Source organism: Mus caroli, unplaced genomic scaffold (assembly GCF_978045245.1).
Source record: "Mus caroli unplaced genomic scaffold, Mus_caroli_1 scaffold_4, whole genome shotgun sequence".
NCBI classification, from domain to species: domain Eukaryota; kingdom Metazoa; phylum Chordata; class Mammalia; order Rodentia; family Muridae; genus Mus; species Mus caroli.
In genome coordinates, this window is record NW_028227259.1 from 24,543,827 (window position 1) to 24,560,518 (window position 16,692).

At 41.5% G+C, this 16,692-nt stretch overlaps 1 protein-coding gene across 1 annotated transcript; it reads right to left on the reverse strand.

Annotated features, from left to right (window-relative positions):
• Window positions 1–10,893: 10,893 nt before the first annotated feature.
• Window positions 10,894–15,090, reverse strand: LOC147005013 (disks large homolog 5-like). Its single transcript, XM_085836128.1, has 5 exons — window positions 14,952–15,090; window positions 13,805–13,964; window positions 12,453–12,596; window positions 11,637–11,820; window positions 10,894–11,139 (listed from the first exon to the last, which is right to left on the reverse strand). The coding sequence occupies exons 1-5, from the start codon at window positions 15,088–15,090 to the stop codon at window positions 10,963–10,965; spliced, it is 804 nt and encodes a 267-aa protein (XP_085692254.1). The 3' UTR covers window positions 10,894–10,962.
• Window positions 15,091–16,692: the final 1,602 nt, after the last annotated feature.

A 16,692-nucleotide genomic window follows, 5' to 3' on the forward strand; every position in this document is an offset into this window, starting at 1 on the left:
TAGTGCATTTGTTGTTTTGATTACTATGTGTTGGGAGGAATTTCTTTTCTGGTCCAGTCTATTTGGAGTTCTGTAGGCTTCTTGTATGTTCATGGGCATCTCTTTCTTTAGGTAAGGGAAGTTTTTTTTTCTATAATTTTGTTGAAGATATTTCCTGGACCTTTAAGTTGAAAATCTTCATTATCATCTACTCCTATTATCCATAGGGTTGGTCTTCTCATTGTGTCCTGGATTTCCTGGATGTTTTGTGTTAGGATCTGTTTGCATTTTGCATTTTCTTTGATAGTTGTGTCCATGTTCCCTATGGAATCTTCTGCACCTGAGATTCTCTCTTCCATCACTTTTATTCTGTTGCTGATGCTCACATCCATGGTTCCTGATACCTTTCTTAGGGTTTCTATCTCCAGAGTCCTCTCCCTTTGAGTTTTGTTTGTTTGTTTGTTTGTTTGTTTCTACTTCCATTTTTGATCTTGGATGGTTTTGTTCAATCCCATGGCATGTTTGATTGTGTTTTCTTATAATTCCTTAAGGGATCAGGATCAGATTAACGATATTAACAGTCCCATTTCCCCCAAAGAAATAGAAGCAGTCATCAATAGTCTCCCAACCAAAAAAAGCCCAGGACCAGATGGCTTTAGTGCAGAGTTCTATCAGACCTTCAAAGAAAAACTAATACCAACTCTCCTAAAACTGTTACACAATATAGAAACAGAAGGAACTCTACCCAATTCAGTCTATGAAGCCACAATTACTCTGATAACTAAACTACACATAGATCCAACAAAAAAAGAGTACTGCAGACCAATTCCCTTATGAATATCGATGCAAAAATACTCAATAAAATCCTCAGAAACCAAATCCAAGAACACATCAAAACAATCATTCATCCTGACCAAGTAGGTTTTATTCCAGGGATGCAGGGATGGTTTAATATACAGAAATCCATCAAATAAGCCACTATATAAACAAACTCAAAGACAAAACCAAAATGATCATCTCGTAGGATGGTGAGAAAGCATTTGACAAAATCCAACACCCCTTCATGATTAAAGTCATTGAAAGATCAGGAATTCAAGGCCCATACCTAAACATGATAAAAGCAATATACAGCAAAATAGTAGCCACCTAAATTAAATGGTGAGAAGCTGGAAGCAATCCCACTAAAATCAGGGACTAGACAAGGCTGCCCACTTTCTTCCTACCTACAAAATATAGTACTTGAAGTCTTAGCCAGAGCAATTGGACAACAAAGGGAGATCAAGGGGAAACAAATTGGAAAGGAAGAAGGCAAAAATATCACTATTTGCAGATGATATGATAGTATATATAAATGACCCTAAACACACACCAGAAAACTCCTAAACCTGATAAACAGCTTCAGCACAGTAGCTGGATATAAAATTAACTCAAACAAATCAGTGGCCTTTCTCTACACAAAGGATAGACTGGACGAGAAAGAAATTAGGGAAACAACACCCTTCTCAATAGTCACAAATTATATAAAATACCTTGGTGTGACTAAACTAAGGAAGTGAAAGATCTGTAAGACAAGAACTTCAAGTCTCTGAAGAAAGAAATTGAAGAAGATCTCAGAAGATGGAAAGATCTTCCATTCTCATGAATTGACAAGACTAATATAGTAAAAATGGCTATCCTGCCAAAAGCAATCTACAGATATAATGCAATCCTTATCAAAATTCCAACTCAATTCTTCACTGAGTTAGAAAGGGCAATTTGCAAATTCATGTGGAATAACAAAACACCTAGGATAGCAAAAAGTATTCTCAACAATAAATGAGCCTCTGGGGGATTCACCATGCCTGACCTCAAGCTGTGCTATGGAGCAATTGTGATAAAAACTGCATGGTATTGGTACAGCCACAGACAGGAAGATCGATGGAATAGAATTGAAGTCCAGAAATGAACCAACACACATATGGTCACCTGATCTTTGACAATGGAGTTAAAACCATCCAGTGGAAAAAAAAGGACAGTAGTTTCAACAAATGATGCTGGCACAATTGCTAGTTATCATGTAGAAGAATGTGAATTGATCCAGTCTTATGTTCTTGTACAAAGCTCAATACTAAGTGGATCAAAGAACTCCACATAAAACCAGAGACACTGAAATTTATAGAGGAGTAAGTGGGGAAAACCTTCGAAGATATGGGCATAGGGGAAAAATTCCTAAACAGAACAGCAATGGCCTGTGCTGCAAGATCAAGAATGGACAAATGGGACCTCATAAAATTGCAAAGCTTCTGTAGGGCAAAAGATACTGTCAATATGACAAAAAGACCACCAACAGATTGGGAAAGAATTTTTACCAATCCTAAATCTGATAGGGGACTAATGTCTAATATATTCAAAGAGCTCAAGAAGCTGAACTCCAGAAATTCAAATAACCCCATTAAAAATGGGGTATAGAGCTAAACAAAGAATTCTCAACTGAGGAATACTGAATGGCTGAGAAATACATGAAAAAATGTTCAACATCCTTACTGATCAGGGAAATGCAAATCAAAACAATCCTGAGAGTCTACCTCACACTCATCAGAATAGCTAAGATCAAAAATTCAGGTGACAGCAGATGCTGGCAAGGATGTGGAGAAAGAGAAACACTCCCCCATTGCTTGTTCAACCACTCTAGCAATCAGTCTGGAGGTTCCTCAGAAAACTGGGCCTAGTACTACCATTAGATCCAGCAATAGCTCTTCTGGGCATATACCCAGAAAATGTTCCAACTGGGAGTAAGGACACATGTCCACTATGTTCACAGAAGCCTTATTTATAAAAGCCAGAAGCTGGAAAGAACTCAGATGTCACTCAACAGAAGAATGGATATAGAAAATGTGGTACATTTACTCAATGGAGTACTACTAAGCTACTAAAAACAATGAATTTATGAAATTCTTGGGCAAATGGATGTATCTGGAGGATATCATCCTGAGTGAGGTAACCCAATCACAAAAGAAGTCACTTGATATGCACTCACTGATAAGTGGATATTAGCTCAGAAACCTAGAATTCCCAAGGTACCACTTCCAAAACACAAGAAAATGAAGAAGGAAAACCAACTGCATGGATATGTCATTCCTTCATAGAATAGGGAATAAAATACCCATGGAAGGAGTTGCAGAGACAAAGTTTGGTCTTTGAGAATAGGATCGACCATCCAGAGATTGCACACCTGGGGGTTCATCCCATAATTAGCCACCAAACTCAGACACTATTGCATATGCTAGCAAGAATGAGCTAAAAGGACCCTGATATAGCTGACTTATGTGAGGTTATGTCAATGCCTGGCAAATACAGAAATGGATGCTCACAGTCATCTATGGTATGGAATATAGGGCCCCCAATGTAGGAGCTAGAGAAAGTACCCAAGAACTGATGGGATTTGGAACCCTGTAGGGGGAATAACAATATGAACTTTCAGTACCCCCAGAAAGTATGTCTCTAGCTGCATATGTAGCAGAAGATGGTCAAGTTGGCCGTCATTGGGAAGAGAGGTCCCTTGGTCTAGCAAACTTTCTATGACTCAGTACAGGGGAAAGCCAGGGCTATGAAGTGAGAGTGAGTGGTTAGGGGAGCAGGGCTGGGGGAGGCTATAGGGCACGTTTGGGAAAGCATTTGAAATGTAAATGAAGAAAATATCTAATAAGAAAAGAAAAAATATTTTCAATAAACATGAAAAAAGGAAAAATTTAAAAGGAAATGATGATAAATACAGAAAATGATGTGGGGAAAGGAAAACCCTAACTCCTGAGTTTACATATTGATACATCTGCTCTCCAAATTAATATGGAGAAATCTCAAAGAGCTAAAAGTAAATCTACATATCACTCAACATTCCACTCTTTTACCTATGGTCCAATGGAATGACATCCAACTCCACAGAAATCTGCTCAGCTATGTTCATTGGTACTGTAGTAACAATAGGTAGGGAATTTAAACCATCTAAATGTCCTTGAACTGATGAAAAGATAAGGAAAACAGGGCACATACACACAAGGCATTATTCAATTGTGAGGAAAAATGAATTCAAGAAAGTTTCAGCTAAATGCATGAACCTAAAAAATACACTGAGTGATATAAACCATACACAAGAAGAACAAACTCCACATGATGTTGATCATTTGTGATTCCTATCTCCCAATCTTTAGATGTAAGTCCATAACTTGGAGCAACCACAGAAGACATGAAAGAAAAGGAAGACCATATATGAAAAGAAGAAGCTCTAGAGAGAGCTATAGCCGGGTACAGGTGATATGAAGTAAAGAATGGAAAAAACAGAAGTATAGTTGTTGAAGGAGGAGAAAGAACATTGTAGAAGAAGAGAGGGAACATCAATGCGAGGAGAGGCTCTTGGTCCTGTGAAGGCTCTATGCCCAAGTATAGGGGAATACCAGGACCAGAAATGGGAGTGGGTGGTTTGGGGAGCAGGGGCAGCAGGGAAGGATTAGGGGGTTTTGGAGGGGAAACTAGGAAAGGGGTAACATTTGAAATGTAAATAAAGGATATATCTTTTTTTTTTTTTTTTTTTTTTTTTTTTTTTTTTTTTTTTTTGGTTTTTCGAGACAGGGTTTCTCTGTATAGTCCTGGCTGTCCTGGAACTCACTTTGTAGACCAGGCTGGCCTCGAACTCAGAAATCCGCCTGCCTCTGCCTCCCAAGTGCTGGGATTAAAGGCGTGCGCCACCACGCCCGGCTAATAAAGGATATATCTAATAAAAAAGAAAAAATAAATAAATAACAATAAAATACTTGAGAAAATATAAAAAATATACCATGTTATATTTATCTAAAATTGCATGCACACACACACACAAACACACGCACACATTACGTATGTGTATCCATATATATATATATATAATTACTTGGTGTGAAAATGCTTCCCTCAGGACCCATAGACTACATAACAAAAGACATATTACAAGGCATAGAAAACCTCCTTTGGGTTGATGGTTAAGGGAGCCCAAGGGATAATACAAGTAATCAACTGCTTTCTCCCTGTTTTGTCTCCTAAAACTAGAAGGTAAATCCCTATTGGTGAGGACACTATACAGTTTGAGAACAGGACTTAGTGGAAGTGAGATGGGTGTGTTCCAGAAGCCTTCTTCCTGAGAACCTTTAGAGAAGTTAAATAAACATCAACAAAGCATAACACATAAATTACTCACACACACACAAATACACATGCACAAACACACAAACACTCACACACACACATATACTCACACACACACAAAGTCCTGATATAGCTGAAGGAGAAAGTTTACGGGAATAAGAAAGTAGAAAAACAGGAAAAAGAAAATCTTTTCAGTTATTTTATAAATATTGAGTTACTCTGATTTCAAGAATATTAAAGGTCGGGAAGGACTGGAGGAGCTGAAAGGGCTTGCATCCCCTTGGGAAGAACAACAAAATCAACCAACCAGATTCCCCCAGAGCTCCCAGGGACAAAACACTAACCAAAGAGGACCCATGGTTCCAGCTGCATATGTACCAAAGGATGCCCTTATCTGACATCAATGAGAGGGGATTAATTCTTTCACACATTAACTCTCTGATTCATCTCCAGGCTGAGTCAGTTCTATTCAGTAAATACTTACACAGTCACCTGGAACAAGTACTTCCACAATATATTCTTAGATCTTCTATGGCAGAAGGGGAGCTTCAATTGTCCTTCCTAATTAGCACTAACAAAACACAGCAGTTTATATTCAAGGACAACCGCATCTATCAAAAGCTATTTCCCAGAGTGACTTGGAAGGTTATTATATCTGGTGTGTGGTTATCACTGATGCTGTATTGCAAGCAAAACTGAGGCACATGACTCTGGTCTTCCTGACTTATTTTATATTCTTTTGTGATGGTTTTTATTTCCTCAGCAGCTGTAGTGCAATGACAGTATATTTCTCAATGTTTGGCTACAGAGCCATGGATAGATGTGTGTTACAGAGTACTTTATGTTAGGAGTAGGAGAATTCATGACAGCATGGATACAGTATGGAGGTGAATACATCTTAAAGTGTGTGTACATGGGGTAAGCCACATGATCCACACACAAGAGACCATCGCCTTGTGGATCCCTAGGTGCTATGGCTTCACACATATACAGGAAAGGATAGCTGGGTCTGGGTTTAGTCAGAGAAGATGCAACTGACCCTAAAGAGACTGAGGTCTCTGGAAGATTAGAGGTCTGGTGGGGTGGGTTTGGGGAACCTCGTGGACAGAGGAGGGACAGGGGAGGAGGTATGGGATGTGGAAGAGACAGAGGGTAGTTCTGGACTTTAAAACAAAAATCATAAGTAAAACAAAAGCATAAAAGTTTTATTTTTTGCCGGGAGTAATGGCGCACGCCTTTAATCCCAGCACTCCAGAGGCAGAGGCAGGTGGATTTCTGAGTTCGAGGCCAGCCTGGTCTACAAATTGAGTTCCAGGACAGCCAGAGCTACACAGAGAAACCCTGTCTCGAAAAACCAAAACATAACAAAATTAGTGTTATTTTTCTTGTGTTTCAGACTTGCTTTTCTTTCTAAGCAGAGTAAGTTTGTCACCTTTCTGGATAGACAGAATTAATAGGAGCTAGAAAGTTGAAAGCAAAGATGGCTATTATACCAGCATGGGTTCAGCACATCACCACATCAAGGACAGGGTGAGGGAGTGGGCTGTGGAGCCAGCTGGAGAGCCACAGCCTCATGACTGGACTCCTGAGAGTGCCAGGCTCCCCTGTGCCTCATTCAGTCCTCACTCACCTCACAAGATGAGGACTTGCTCACTCTTGCTTGTAGGGAGTAGAGCATTGATCACTTTGACCACTAGGGGGAGCAGGGATGAGGGGTCAGGACTAATTCAAAGGTGTATATGGGCAGATGGTCTGTTACCCTGCCAGCTGGGTGTGGTATAAGAGAAGGAAGAGTGGGTGACCATAATCAGACTGACATTTTCTCAGCGCCATGCTCTAAGTACAGCCTTGGGCAAGTGGGTCCATCATACTGAGCTTCGGCTTCCTTATCTGTCATAGATGATAAGAATCCAGACCTCACATTGATGTTGTTTAAGTGAGATGCTTTGACAGCTGCCTAGCTATTGAAAAGAGATCAATATTATTGCTTATTACAGTGTAGACCCAGGGCCTTCCCTGGGAATAACAACAATAACGATTATGTTAGCAGCAATAGAAGTAAACGAAGGAATTATTGTTAGATTTTTCCCATCTTTTCTTTCAGTCAGGTCCAAGTTTAGGAGTGCTGGGGACTGGGCCTGGAGACTGCTGTAGCTGGTTAGGTTCACAGTTGCTTAGCTAGCCCCTGTGGAGAAACAGTGAAAGACACTTTTGGCTACTAGGTCCAAGACATGCATAGTTAGGATAGCCTCTACTAGTCACTTGCATGGTGGTGGCTGTCTTGGGTTGAATCTTTGTCCATTGCACTGCAGCTCAAGGCTTTTCTTAGGATTAAATCAGGGAGAACTTAGGGGGATTTGACCAAGAAGAGACTTTTATGAGATGTGTAGCAAATCCCAACTGTGACAGGCAGCTTTGTTATGAATACCTTCTTTATATACAGTACTGGAAATGCCCAAGTCACTTCTCCTTGCACAGTAGGCCATACAGCATGGTAATTCACTTTATGTTGCCTTCCTTTCTGGAGTTAAAATTTCATGTAAAGAAGAAAATAGATCCTATGACATCTGAACTCTTAAAATTGATCTGTGTGGATGGGTTTTTTTTTGTTATTTATTGTTAATATTTTTGGTTTCTGAACCTGTTTTGTTTGCAAGAGGAGTATGTATTCTACAGGACTGTGACTGTAGCTATTCTGAATTTGGGTGCAGGGAAGCATGTTTCAATATGCCATTCTTACAGTAAACTTTTTTATAACCCAAATTAAATAACTATGTACAAATTACAGAAGCTGACAGAAAAGTCTCCTACATGTACAAATATGGATAAGAGTAGACACAGCAGGGGATAATAGGTGTGTATGCTGAGTGCTTACAGCAGCTGGCTTGCCCTAGGCCACCCAATACTCTTCCAGATTTCCCCATTACTGTTGTGCTCACCTTGTCCAGCAAGAAAATATGCAACAAGGTCAGATTCTTCTCAACAGCTTTCTTTATTTCAGGAACACCTCCATGCTACTGGGGAACTCAGGGAAACCCCTGGAGGACCGCCTATATCCACCCCAGCACTGTGGAGAGCTATGTGTCCTCCTGGGATTTGTCAGTATGTCGGACCCTTTGATGTGTAACACCCTCTCAGAGGGTTTGGCGCCAGATTCGGGCTGGAACCTGTGCAATGGCTTTGTTTAAGGCACTGGTGTACTGGAGGTCCAGGGCATCTTTTGGGTGTGCGGCTGCCTACACATTACACCCTTCACTTCACCACCTACCCTGTTCTTGTGTTAAGACTCCCACTTTGCAACAAACTTATCACACAGGGATTTTACACAGTTTGGGGAGGGCTTGGATCACAGGCAAAAAAACAGGTCATGAGGGATCTTTTATTTTTTTATCAAGTAGAACAGTTTGCTACTATGCTTAGAACAAAAATAAATACATTATTGTAGCTTATAGCAAAAAAATAAACAAAAAAACAAAAAAGAAAAACAGCAAAACATAAAAACAAAACCCAATCCATGCTAAAGTGGTTAGGGACAGGAAAGACGATCTCATTAACCTTGAGTGGCCAGCCCCATGTAGCACTATTGCCCTGTTTCCCATGTTTAGCTGCTGCCAGGCTGTTCATACTTCCAATGCCATCCACCACCTGTGGCTAGCCTCCAGTGAGCTGGCTGCCACTCACACTTCCCCTTTAACTCTTAAAATAATAACACGAAACCCTTGTAATATGCCAGACAAATTTATTAGGGGAAATCTACAACCACAAAATGCCCATGTAAACAATGCAAAACTCAACACATACAAATACAACCTGCACACTTAGATCAGGAAAATGTACCTACATTACTCTATTTCCCATTTATGAAATCCCCAGTTACTTATGGCCCCTAGAGCCCCGTAGTCCAGCACCATCTTCCTAGTCCTCCTTATTTTGTCCTTCATTCCCTCTCTCTTCTCCACCTCACTTCCCCTCTCTAAAAATCTCAGCTCTGCCTTTCTTCCCCCTGCCCAATAAGAGCCTCTAGCCTTATCTGATCAATTAAGATTTCACCTGACTGCACCTGTTTTTAGGGACTCTTGAGGGAGCAGAGCACACAAACAGCAATATTCCTTCCACCCCTTTTTGTTCACTTAAAAGGCTCTGAACACAGAAATAGCAGTGGTAATATCAGAGCCGTGTATACATGCCTGGTGCCTAGGACACTGAGTGTGGGCAGGTCAGGCACTGTACCTACAGATCTTCTGAGATTCTCCACTCAAGTGGATTTGATCCTGTTCATCTAATACAGCATATTCACTGGAAGGGCAAAAGCCAACGGCAGGAAGTGTGGGGATGCCTGACAGGTTAGAACATCTGCTACTCAGAAGAAGACCCACATGGTACCTAACAATCATCTCCAGGAATGGTTGTGATTCCATCTGTGCTCTGAGGGAAATGTCCCTCAGGAGGAGCCACATACAGTATTATATTCAGTAGGAAAAACACCCATTCACATAAATGTTCAACATAAGTCTAATCAGCAACAGCAAAACAAAGCAAGTTTATGGTCAAGGACAACAGCATCTATTAAAAGCTATTTCCCAGCAAGAAATGGAAGGTCATTATGTCTGCTGTGTGGTTATCACTTGACGAAGATGAGCTTTGTGAATGCCTTAAAGAAACATACAGACTAATGCTCTTGTGGCAAGAAGCAAAGCTTTACTGATTTCTACAGCTTAAAAACACGGGTTATGACTTTGCCAATTAGGCCCAAACAATAACATTTTTACATAGTTGCACCAGGCAGACAATATTATCATTTTTGGAGTCATTTCCTCAGAAAGAGAACAAACTTCACAAGAAGAAACTGTTATCTGCAGACCCAAGGACATTTTCCTCTCCGGGTAAATATTAACTCTTGACTAGAAACAAGGAAAAACTCTGGCTCACAGAAAGCCATGTTTAGACATCCCTCCCTTTCAGGAGGGACGACCCCTGAACTTTCTCCCAGTTAATGGCTCTGACCTTTTCAGGCCAGAACCAAAGGGAAGCTATTGTTCGCCTCAATCACTGATGCTCTGTTGCAAGTAAACTGAAGCATATGGCTCTGGCCTTCCTGATTTATTTTGTATTCCTTTCTGAATGTGTTTATATCCTCAGCAGCTCTAGAACAATGATTGTATATTCCTCAGTATCTGGTTCACAGGATCATGAATGAATGTGTGTGTGTGACAGAGTGCTATATGTTAGGAGTATGAGAATTCATGACACCATGGATGCAGTATGGCAGTGATTACATCACCAAGTGTGTGTCCATGGGGTAAATAAAATTATTGATACACAAAAGTTCATCACCTTGTATACCCCTAGGTGGCTATGACTTTACTATATAGCCCTGGCTGTCTGAAACTTACAAAGATCCATCTCTGGATGTGAGTTCTAGGTCTACAGCAGGGGATAGAAAACCTGAATAAGGAAGATGGTCTCAAAAGTCACGACTTGCAAATCCATTTTTTGCATAAGAAATAGAATTTTTAAAAAATAGGTTTTACAATTTCAATTAATATAGAGATAAAGGCAAAAATAAACAATGAAATAAAAGAATAAGAACATATAACTTCTAAATAACATAGCAACAACTCCAAGAACAAAAAATGAAAACTTCAAACAAAACTATAAAAAAATTATTGTTCATCTTTTTTCTGCACTTTTAGCAGCACAGACCTATAGCCTGTTACTCCTCTTGGACATTTGTTACCAGTGCAGTCACCTCCGTTCTCTGCCAAGAGGAATTATCTGAAGAGAAAAGGGAATAACACCCTGAATCAGCCATGGCTTCCTAGTTAGGGCCTATTCCCACTCAGGACATGTGATATAAAGAGATTCATCTGAGGAAGATTCATCTGAGGAAGATTCTGGATGCTGGAGATCAGGGTCAGCAGGGGCCTCCTGGCATGACAACGCATTTTGCAAGATGGTCTCTTCTTTAGCTGTGGCCAATCCCAGCTCTCTAGCAGTTTCTGAGACCTGGGAAAGGAAGGCAGTTACTAAGACACAGGAATGGTGGGGAAAGGCATGGCAGCTGTCAGACCTTTATCTCCCACTACCTCATCTTTACTGGACAGTCAACATTAATATGCTAACTGAAATTACTGATGTGAAATCTGCAGATAGGACCCAGAATTCACTCAAACCTCCACATAGCATTCCACCTATCTGAAGACATGCATGCAAGAATGTGACATGTTATTCACCTGTCACCCTGAGTGGACAGAAGACTAAAGCAGAGTTGAAAGGTTCACTTGCCAGTGATAATAGTGCCTCCAAAGAGGCTAATTCAGAGTCTCACAAGAGGCTAACTTCCCAGAATACTTGTGTGAAAAAAGAGCAAAGAACAGCTACATTCCATGAGGAGGGCGGCTGCTTGGAAGTATGGATTAGAAAGTTGGTGGGAGGAAGCAAAGATAGATTCTATTGTGCCAATTATCAGATAGTCATAGCCTGGCCGAATTGTTTGTCCCTACCTGATGTTCTTTAGTCTCTAGGTTGTTGGTCTTCTCCTGTTCTTCTGTACCACTCAGGTTCAACTCCATCAAACATTGACGAATGACGGCCCAATCAGCCAGTACTTCCTTCTTCTCCTGCTGCAATATTGCCAAATTCTTCTTTATAAGATTCTTCTCCAGCAGGAGCCGGATGTGCAGGTTACTGGAAACACACTCTGCATGGTAAGTTCCTGCAGCCTCCTCCTCCCATTTCTACTTACAGGTCCCATTAACCTGACATGTACCCTGATTCCTGTGAAAACCTAATACAATCCACCAGAATACATCCATGACAGCTGTACAAACAGCAAATAGCCATTTCATGGAAGAAGAAATTTGTGCTGCAGTCCAAACACCAAAAGGGTCCATGTTTTTCCAAAAGAAACAGGGATCTCCATCTACTCATGACAGCCCATGCATTGGGACAATACCAATTAGTAGGGTGCAACTACAATCAGGGTAGTCATTAGAACCAAAGGGAGGGCACTCTATCCTCATATTACACCTCACTTAGCTCTGTAAAACCCTGCCTGAGCCCCACAGGCCCAGTACAACATAATAACCTTCTGATGATCTGAATCACTTGTCTGTTTAGAGGCTCCTGAGGATGCCTGGAGAACACTGGCAGTGGTAACAGTCTCCTAGAGACCTAGGAAAACTGAGTCCAAAAATCCAAGGGACACTGATGCCTAAAAAGCATAAAGTATAGAACCAGACCTGCAGTCTCCCGACCAGAAACAAAGGAAGGCAGAAATGGCCATTTCACAAGTGTTGGCCTCCCAGACAAGTACTTACCGATAGAAATTTATCTCCTTCATGAGCTCCTGCTTGTTCTCTCGGGCCTCCATGTTCTTGTTCTCTAATTCATGTAGGAATGTCATGATCTCCTTCTCCTTTAATTTCAGTTCTTTATAGTGTCCATTTGGCCTGTGGTAGGGCCTGGCCCCAGAAAGACAGAACTCCATAAACTTAGGCTTTTAGTAACACATGAACTCAGGCTGGGTCCTGGACTACTGCAGCCATGGAAACCACACACTGCATTCTAAATGCTGGGATTTTCTTAACCTTGGGAAACTGGCTATCCTGGCCCCTGAACACCAGAAGCTAGGCATCTAGATTGAGGGTGCCCTGGCTCCCTGCGTTACTCAGTAGGTCTGAAGGGCAGACTAAGCAGTTATGTTCTCAGGGGTCTAGGCTACAGGTCTTTACCCACCAAACAGCTGTGATGGTGTTTCCCCTGTTTCCATAAAAGGGATTCTAAATCCTGGATACCTAATACTGTAGAGACAGTTATTATATATAATTCTGGAGATGAGTCCAGACATCACCACAGATTTATAATCTGCCCCCAAAATACAAAAGTACTAACACATGTGACAACATAGTCAAAGTGCAATGCTATTTAAAGTGGGGACTACCAGGCCTCAGGACCCACCTCACCTGGATACTCTTAGGTAAGTAAATCCTCAGGCCAAAACACCTACCCCTAGATTCCAAATTGTGGAGAGAAATAAAAACATACAAAACATATTCACAGGTCTGTACCTGTGCATGCACATAGACTCACAGACTTAGACCTATACACAGGATGGAGAAACAAAGAGTGAGAGAATGAAAGAGAAAGAGAGACAGAGACAAAGGGAACACAATGAGAGGTAGAGTAATGCATGCAACATTACTGCCTCAGAGTATAAGGCACACAGACAAACAGGAACAGGCATGAACTTCAGGCATTCTAATCAAGCACTGAGAAGAACCATGTGGGACCAGGCCCCTCCAGCTGCTACCTGGAGGTTCCAACACTCAGTCACCTGGGAGACAAGTAAAAACACAACTACAAACTCCCATCACCTAGCAAAGGCTTTCCAAATGAACCCTAGGAAATCATCACTGCCTCTATCCCTGAGTTCTTCACTCAGACTCCAAGTTCCTCTTTTCAGTGGAGGGAGCAGAAGAGTCTATTTCCATTCTCGCTCCTGACAAAACTTCAGGTGTGGCCACTCGTCTAATAAGTATTTAGGGGCATGAAGTGAGGCCCAATTATGTTCTGGTGGTATAGCTTCCTAGAACCCACCCCTTTAAAAGCATAAGATGAAGGAGGCATTGCAGACCCCGGAATGACACCACAGGTATGGAGCAACGTATACCTCTTGTTCATGGATCCCTCGGTCACATAGATCAGGCGATCTCTCAGCTCATTTGTCTCCTGGGTAGTGAGCTGGATCTCTTTAATCAGCTCGTTCTCTTCCTTCTCAAACTGCTCCTTGCTCATGACAGGTATAGGGGATGATGTCTGTCTGTGAGCCACTGTAGGTAGACGAATACAAGAATACTTGATGTGAGAATGCAAAGAGTGTGGACTTACCAAAGAGAAGGAAAAAGGCCTGTAACCTAGTGACACCACCAAGAGATTGGTCCCAGCATGAGATTTCTTCTGAGTGGATCTCAGTTCTACCATCACTCTAGAGAGATCAGGTGATGTAAGTAGCCAGATGTATCCTCATTCCCCCTTAAACGTGCTTATGAGGACCAGAGAGATGTCTTCTTCAGGGTACAACTTAGCTTCAGAGCCCTGAGCCCTGTGGTTTCACAAGTCAGACTACAAATTCACTATCACAAGTATTTGAGATCTTGGAGATGCTCAGATATCCTACCTGTTACTCTAAGCCAAGGAATTTGTTTAATAAGTCAGGCAGGGGGAGAATATGTTCATCACAATGATCAACTTCCCCCCTGAAACACAAAACATCCCAGAAATAAAAATAGAATCCCCCTCTGGGTCTATCAACTGCTTGTTCTTTGTTTACAGTATAGAAATGGCTGCCACCCACAATTGGTGATAAAGAAAGGTAAGGTAGGAACTGTCACAAACAGGAGGTCAGAGTAGTTCTGAGAACATGACATCATGGTCTGGAGCACCATTCTCTCCCTGTGACTAATGTCAGATAACTACAGGAGCTTAAAGAAGCCATGGACTGAAATGCAGGTATTCCTTCCCTCAAACTGGCATAGCTTAGACCCGCTGTCACTCCTGATGGTCTCATTCTGTCCCCAAGTAACACCCACAATACCCAGTGCAAGTCAAGACTTGAAGTTCATAGCCTAACAGCTTTGACCTTGCCAACTCCTGCCTTAGGGGATGGAAAAGTACTGTTCTGAAATCCTTGATGATTCAAGAATTGTGATAACCATGGAAGTTTTTTTGCTACCCAGAGTCTCCAGTTCCACATTACTAGAAAGGCCAGCTCAGGCCACCCCTACCAGGAAGCTCAACATCCACTTCCCAGGACTTACTCCTCATTTGCCAAGTCCACCTCCTTCGTCCTTCATTACTCTCAGATGGAAGGCCAGCATCCTTCCTCCCCTCTCTGGTCTCTCTCCCATCCACATTGGTTCTCTGAAAAAGTCTACCAAGTCGGGCAAGCAGGGCCATCACTGCAATGTGCAATCTCTGACTGAGAAATCTCAGTCAGCTTGTTGTAACTACAACACTGGTGACATCACAGAGGTTGCTTAGAACTCTCCAGGAGACAATAGAATGTCCAAGAAGGGACTGCTGATGTCATGGACTACATAAAGACTTTGGTTCCCTGCTAATGTTCTCCCTGTACTGACAGGAAGCTGAGCTGCTCTTTCCTGGGGCATAGCCATTGAGCACATCCTCCTTCCAAAGCCAGGGTTTGCTCTAGGCTTGATTGGCCACACCTAAGTAATTCCTATGTATCTAACTCTGTGTTTCCTTTCCAAACCCTTCTCAGAAATATCTCATCCTACCTTAAATTTTCCTCAATCAGCAATAGGAGCCATTAAAACTTAGTGAGAAATCATACCAGTTTGAATATGCAGCCAAAATCTACTCCTGTCTAATCATATACAGGTGCATGAAATCTCATCCATGCTGAGCTTTCAGGGCTGGTTGCAGTGTGGGTGTGTGTTAGGGACCACACTCATGAAGCCTTGTGTTTAGCATTTGAAATTTGCCCCAAGATCCCTTAGGAGGGAGACATGCAGTCATCATGCTTCTGACAACATTCTAGAGATCTTTTGGCAAAGGAAACTGAAATATGGAGCCACCAATGTGTGACCATCAGATTGTGTGGGGGCTTTTCTCACTGCACCAATCTCACCGATCAGTATTGCTTATAGCCCTCTGTGTGCTAGACCATGAGTTTCTGTATGAAATAAATAATATATTCAACAGAGGTGCGGATGTGCAGGCAGAAAGTATAGGGTAATACTATAGACATAGGTTAGTTGACTGGGCAAGGTCCTAGCATCTTGTATTTGGGTTCATGTTTGGCCCCACAAACCACACAAAACCCAATTTCCGTCAAACATGAATGATTCATTAAATGCAGACCCTAAAGTTGATTGATCAGAACCATTGCTCAGGATTTGTGCCTGAGCCATAGCTCAAAAAATCTATCTTTGTTAACTTATAAAGACAGAAAACAAAAACCCAAAAACCAAACCAACCAAACAAACAAAAACAAATGAAAAAACAAAATTAGTTCATTTAAAGTTAGGGAAGTATCCAGTGCTCTGTTTGGATCAGGCCGTTTTAGATATAACTGCATATTGACCCTTAATTTGAGGGGTCCCATGGAATGGTTTATGTACCATTGTAAGATTAACAAACCTCATACAGAACACAACAGAATGTGGACACCATGACTTTGCTGAGTCAAGTTGTTTTCTCTGTTGATGATTGGCTGTCATATGACAGCAACTATCTGAAATAGGGGGCAGACATAGAAATCAATGACTTTTGCTATACTGTGCTGTACATGCCTTAGCATTAGATTATCCAGGTCTCTCACAATGACTAGTTATGTTTCCACAGTACTTGGAGGCCCCACTTGGAAGCTCAAATATAGGAAAGTGGAAGCAGAATTGTCTGAGCTCAAGGTTAACTTGGTCCACATGGGGTATTTGAGACCCTGTTTCAGAAAACAACACTGAATCACACACTACATCAAAGGCCTCACTTACCAAGTCTTGTCTATTATAAAGAACTTACCATTCTCCCCCTTCC

What these genes read in the sequence shown, in the direction of transcription:
- LOC147005013 (XM_085836128.1), bottom strand. Translation starts at nt 15,090, where the DNA reads ATGGCCCTGCTTGCCCGACTTGGTAGACTTTTTCAGAGAACCAATGTG. An exon ending in GTGGACTTGGCAAATGAGGA is followed by an intron (nt 13,965 to 14,951) that starts GTAAGTCCTGGG and finishes GTCTACCTACAG; the next exon opens with TGGCTCACAGACAGACATCA. An exon ending in GAGGGATCCATGAACAAGAG is followed by an intron (nt 12,597 to 13,804) that starts GTATACGTTGCT and finishes TTCTGGGGCCAG; the next exon opens with GCCCTACCACAGGCCAAATG.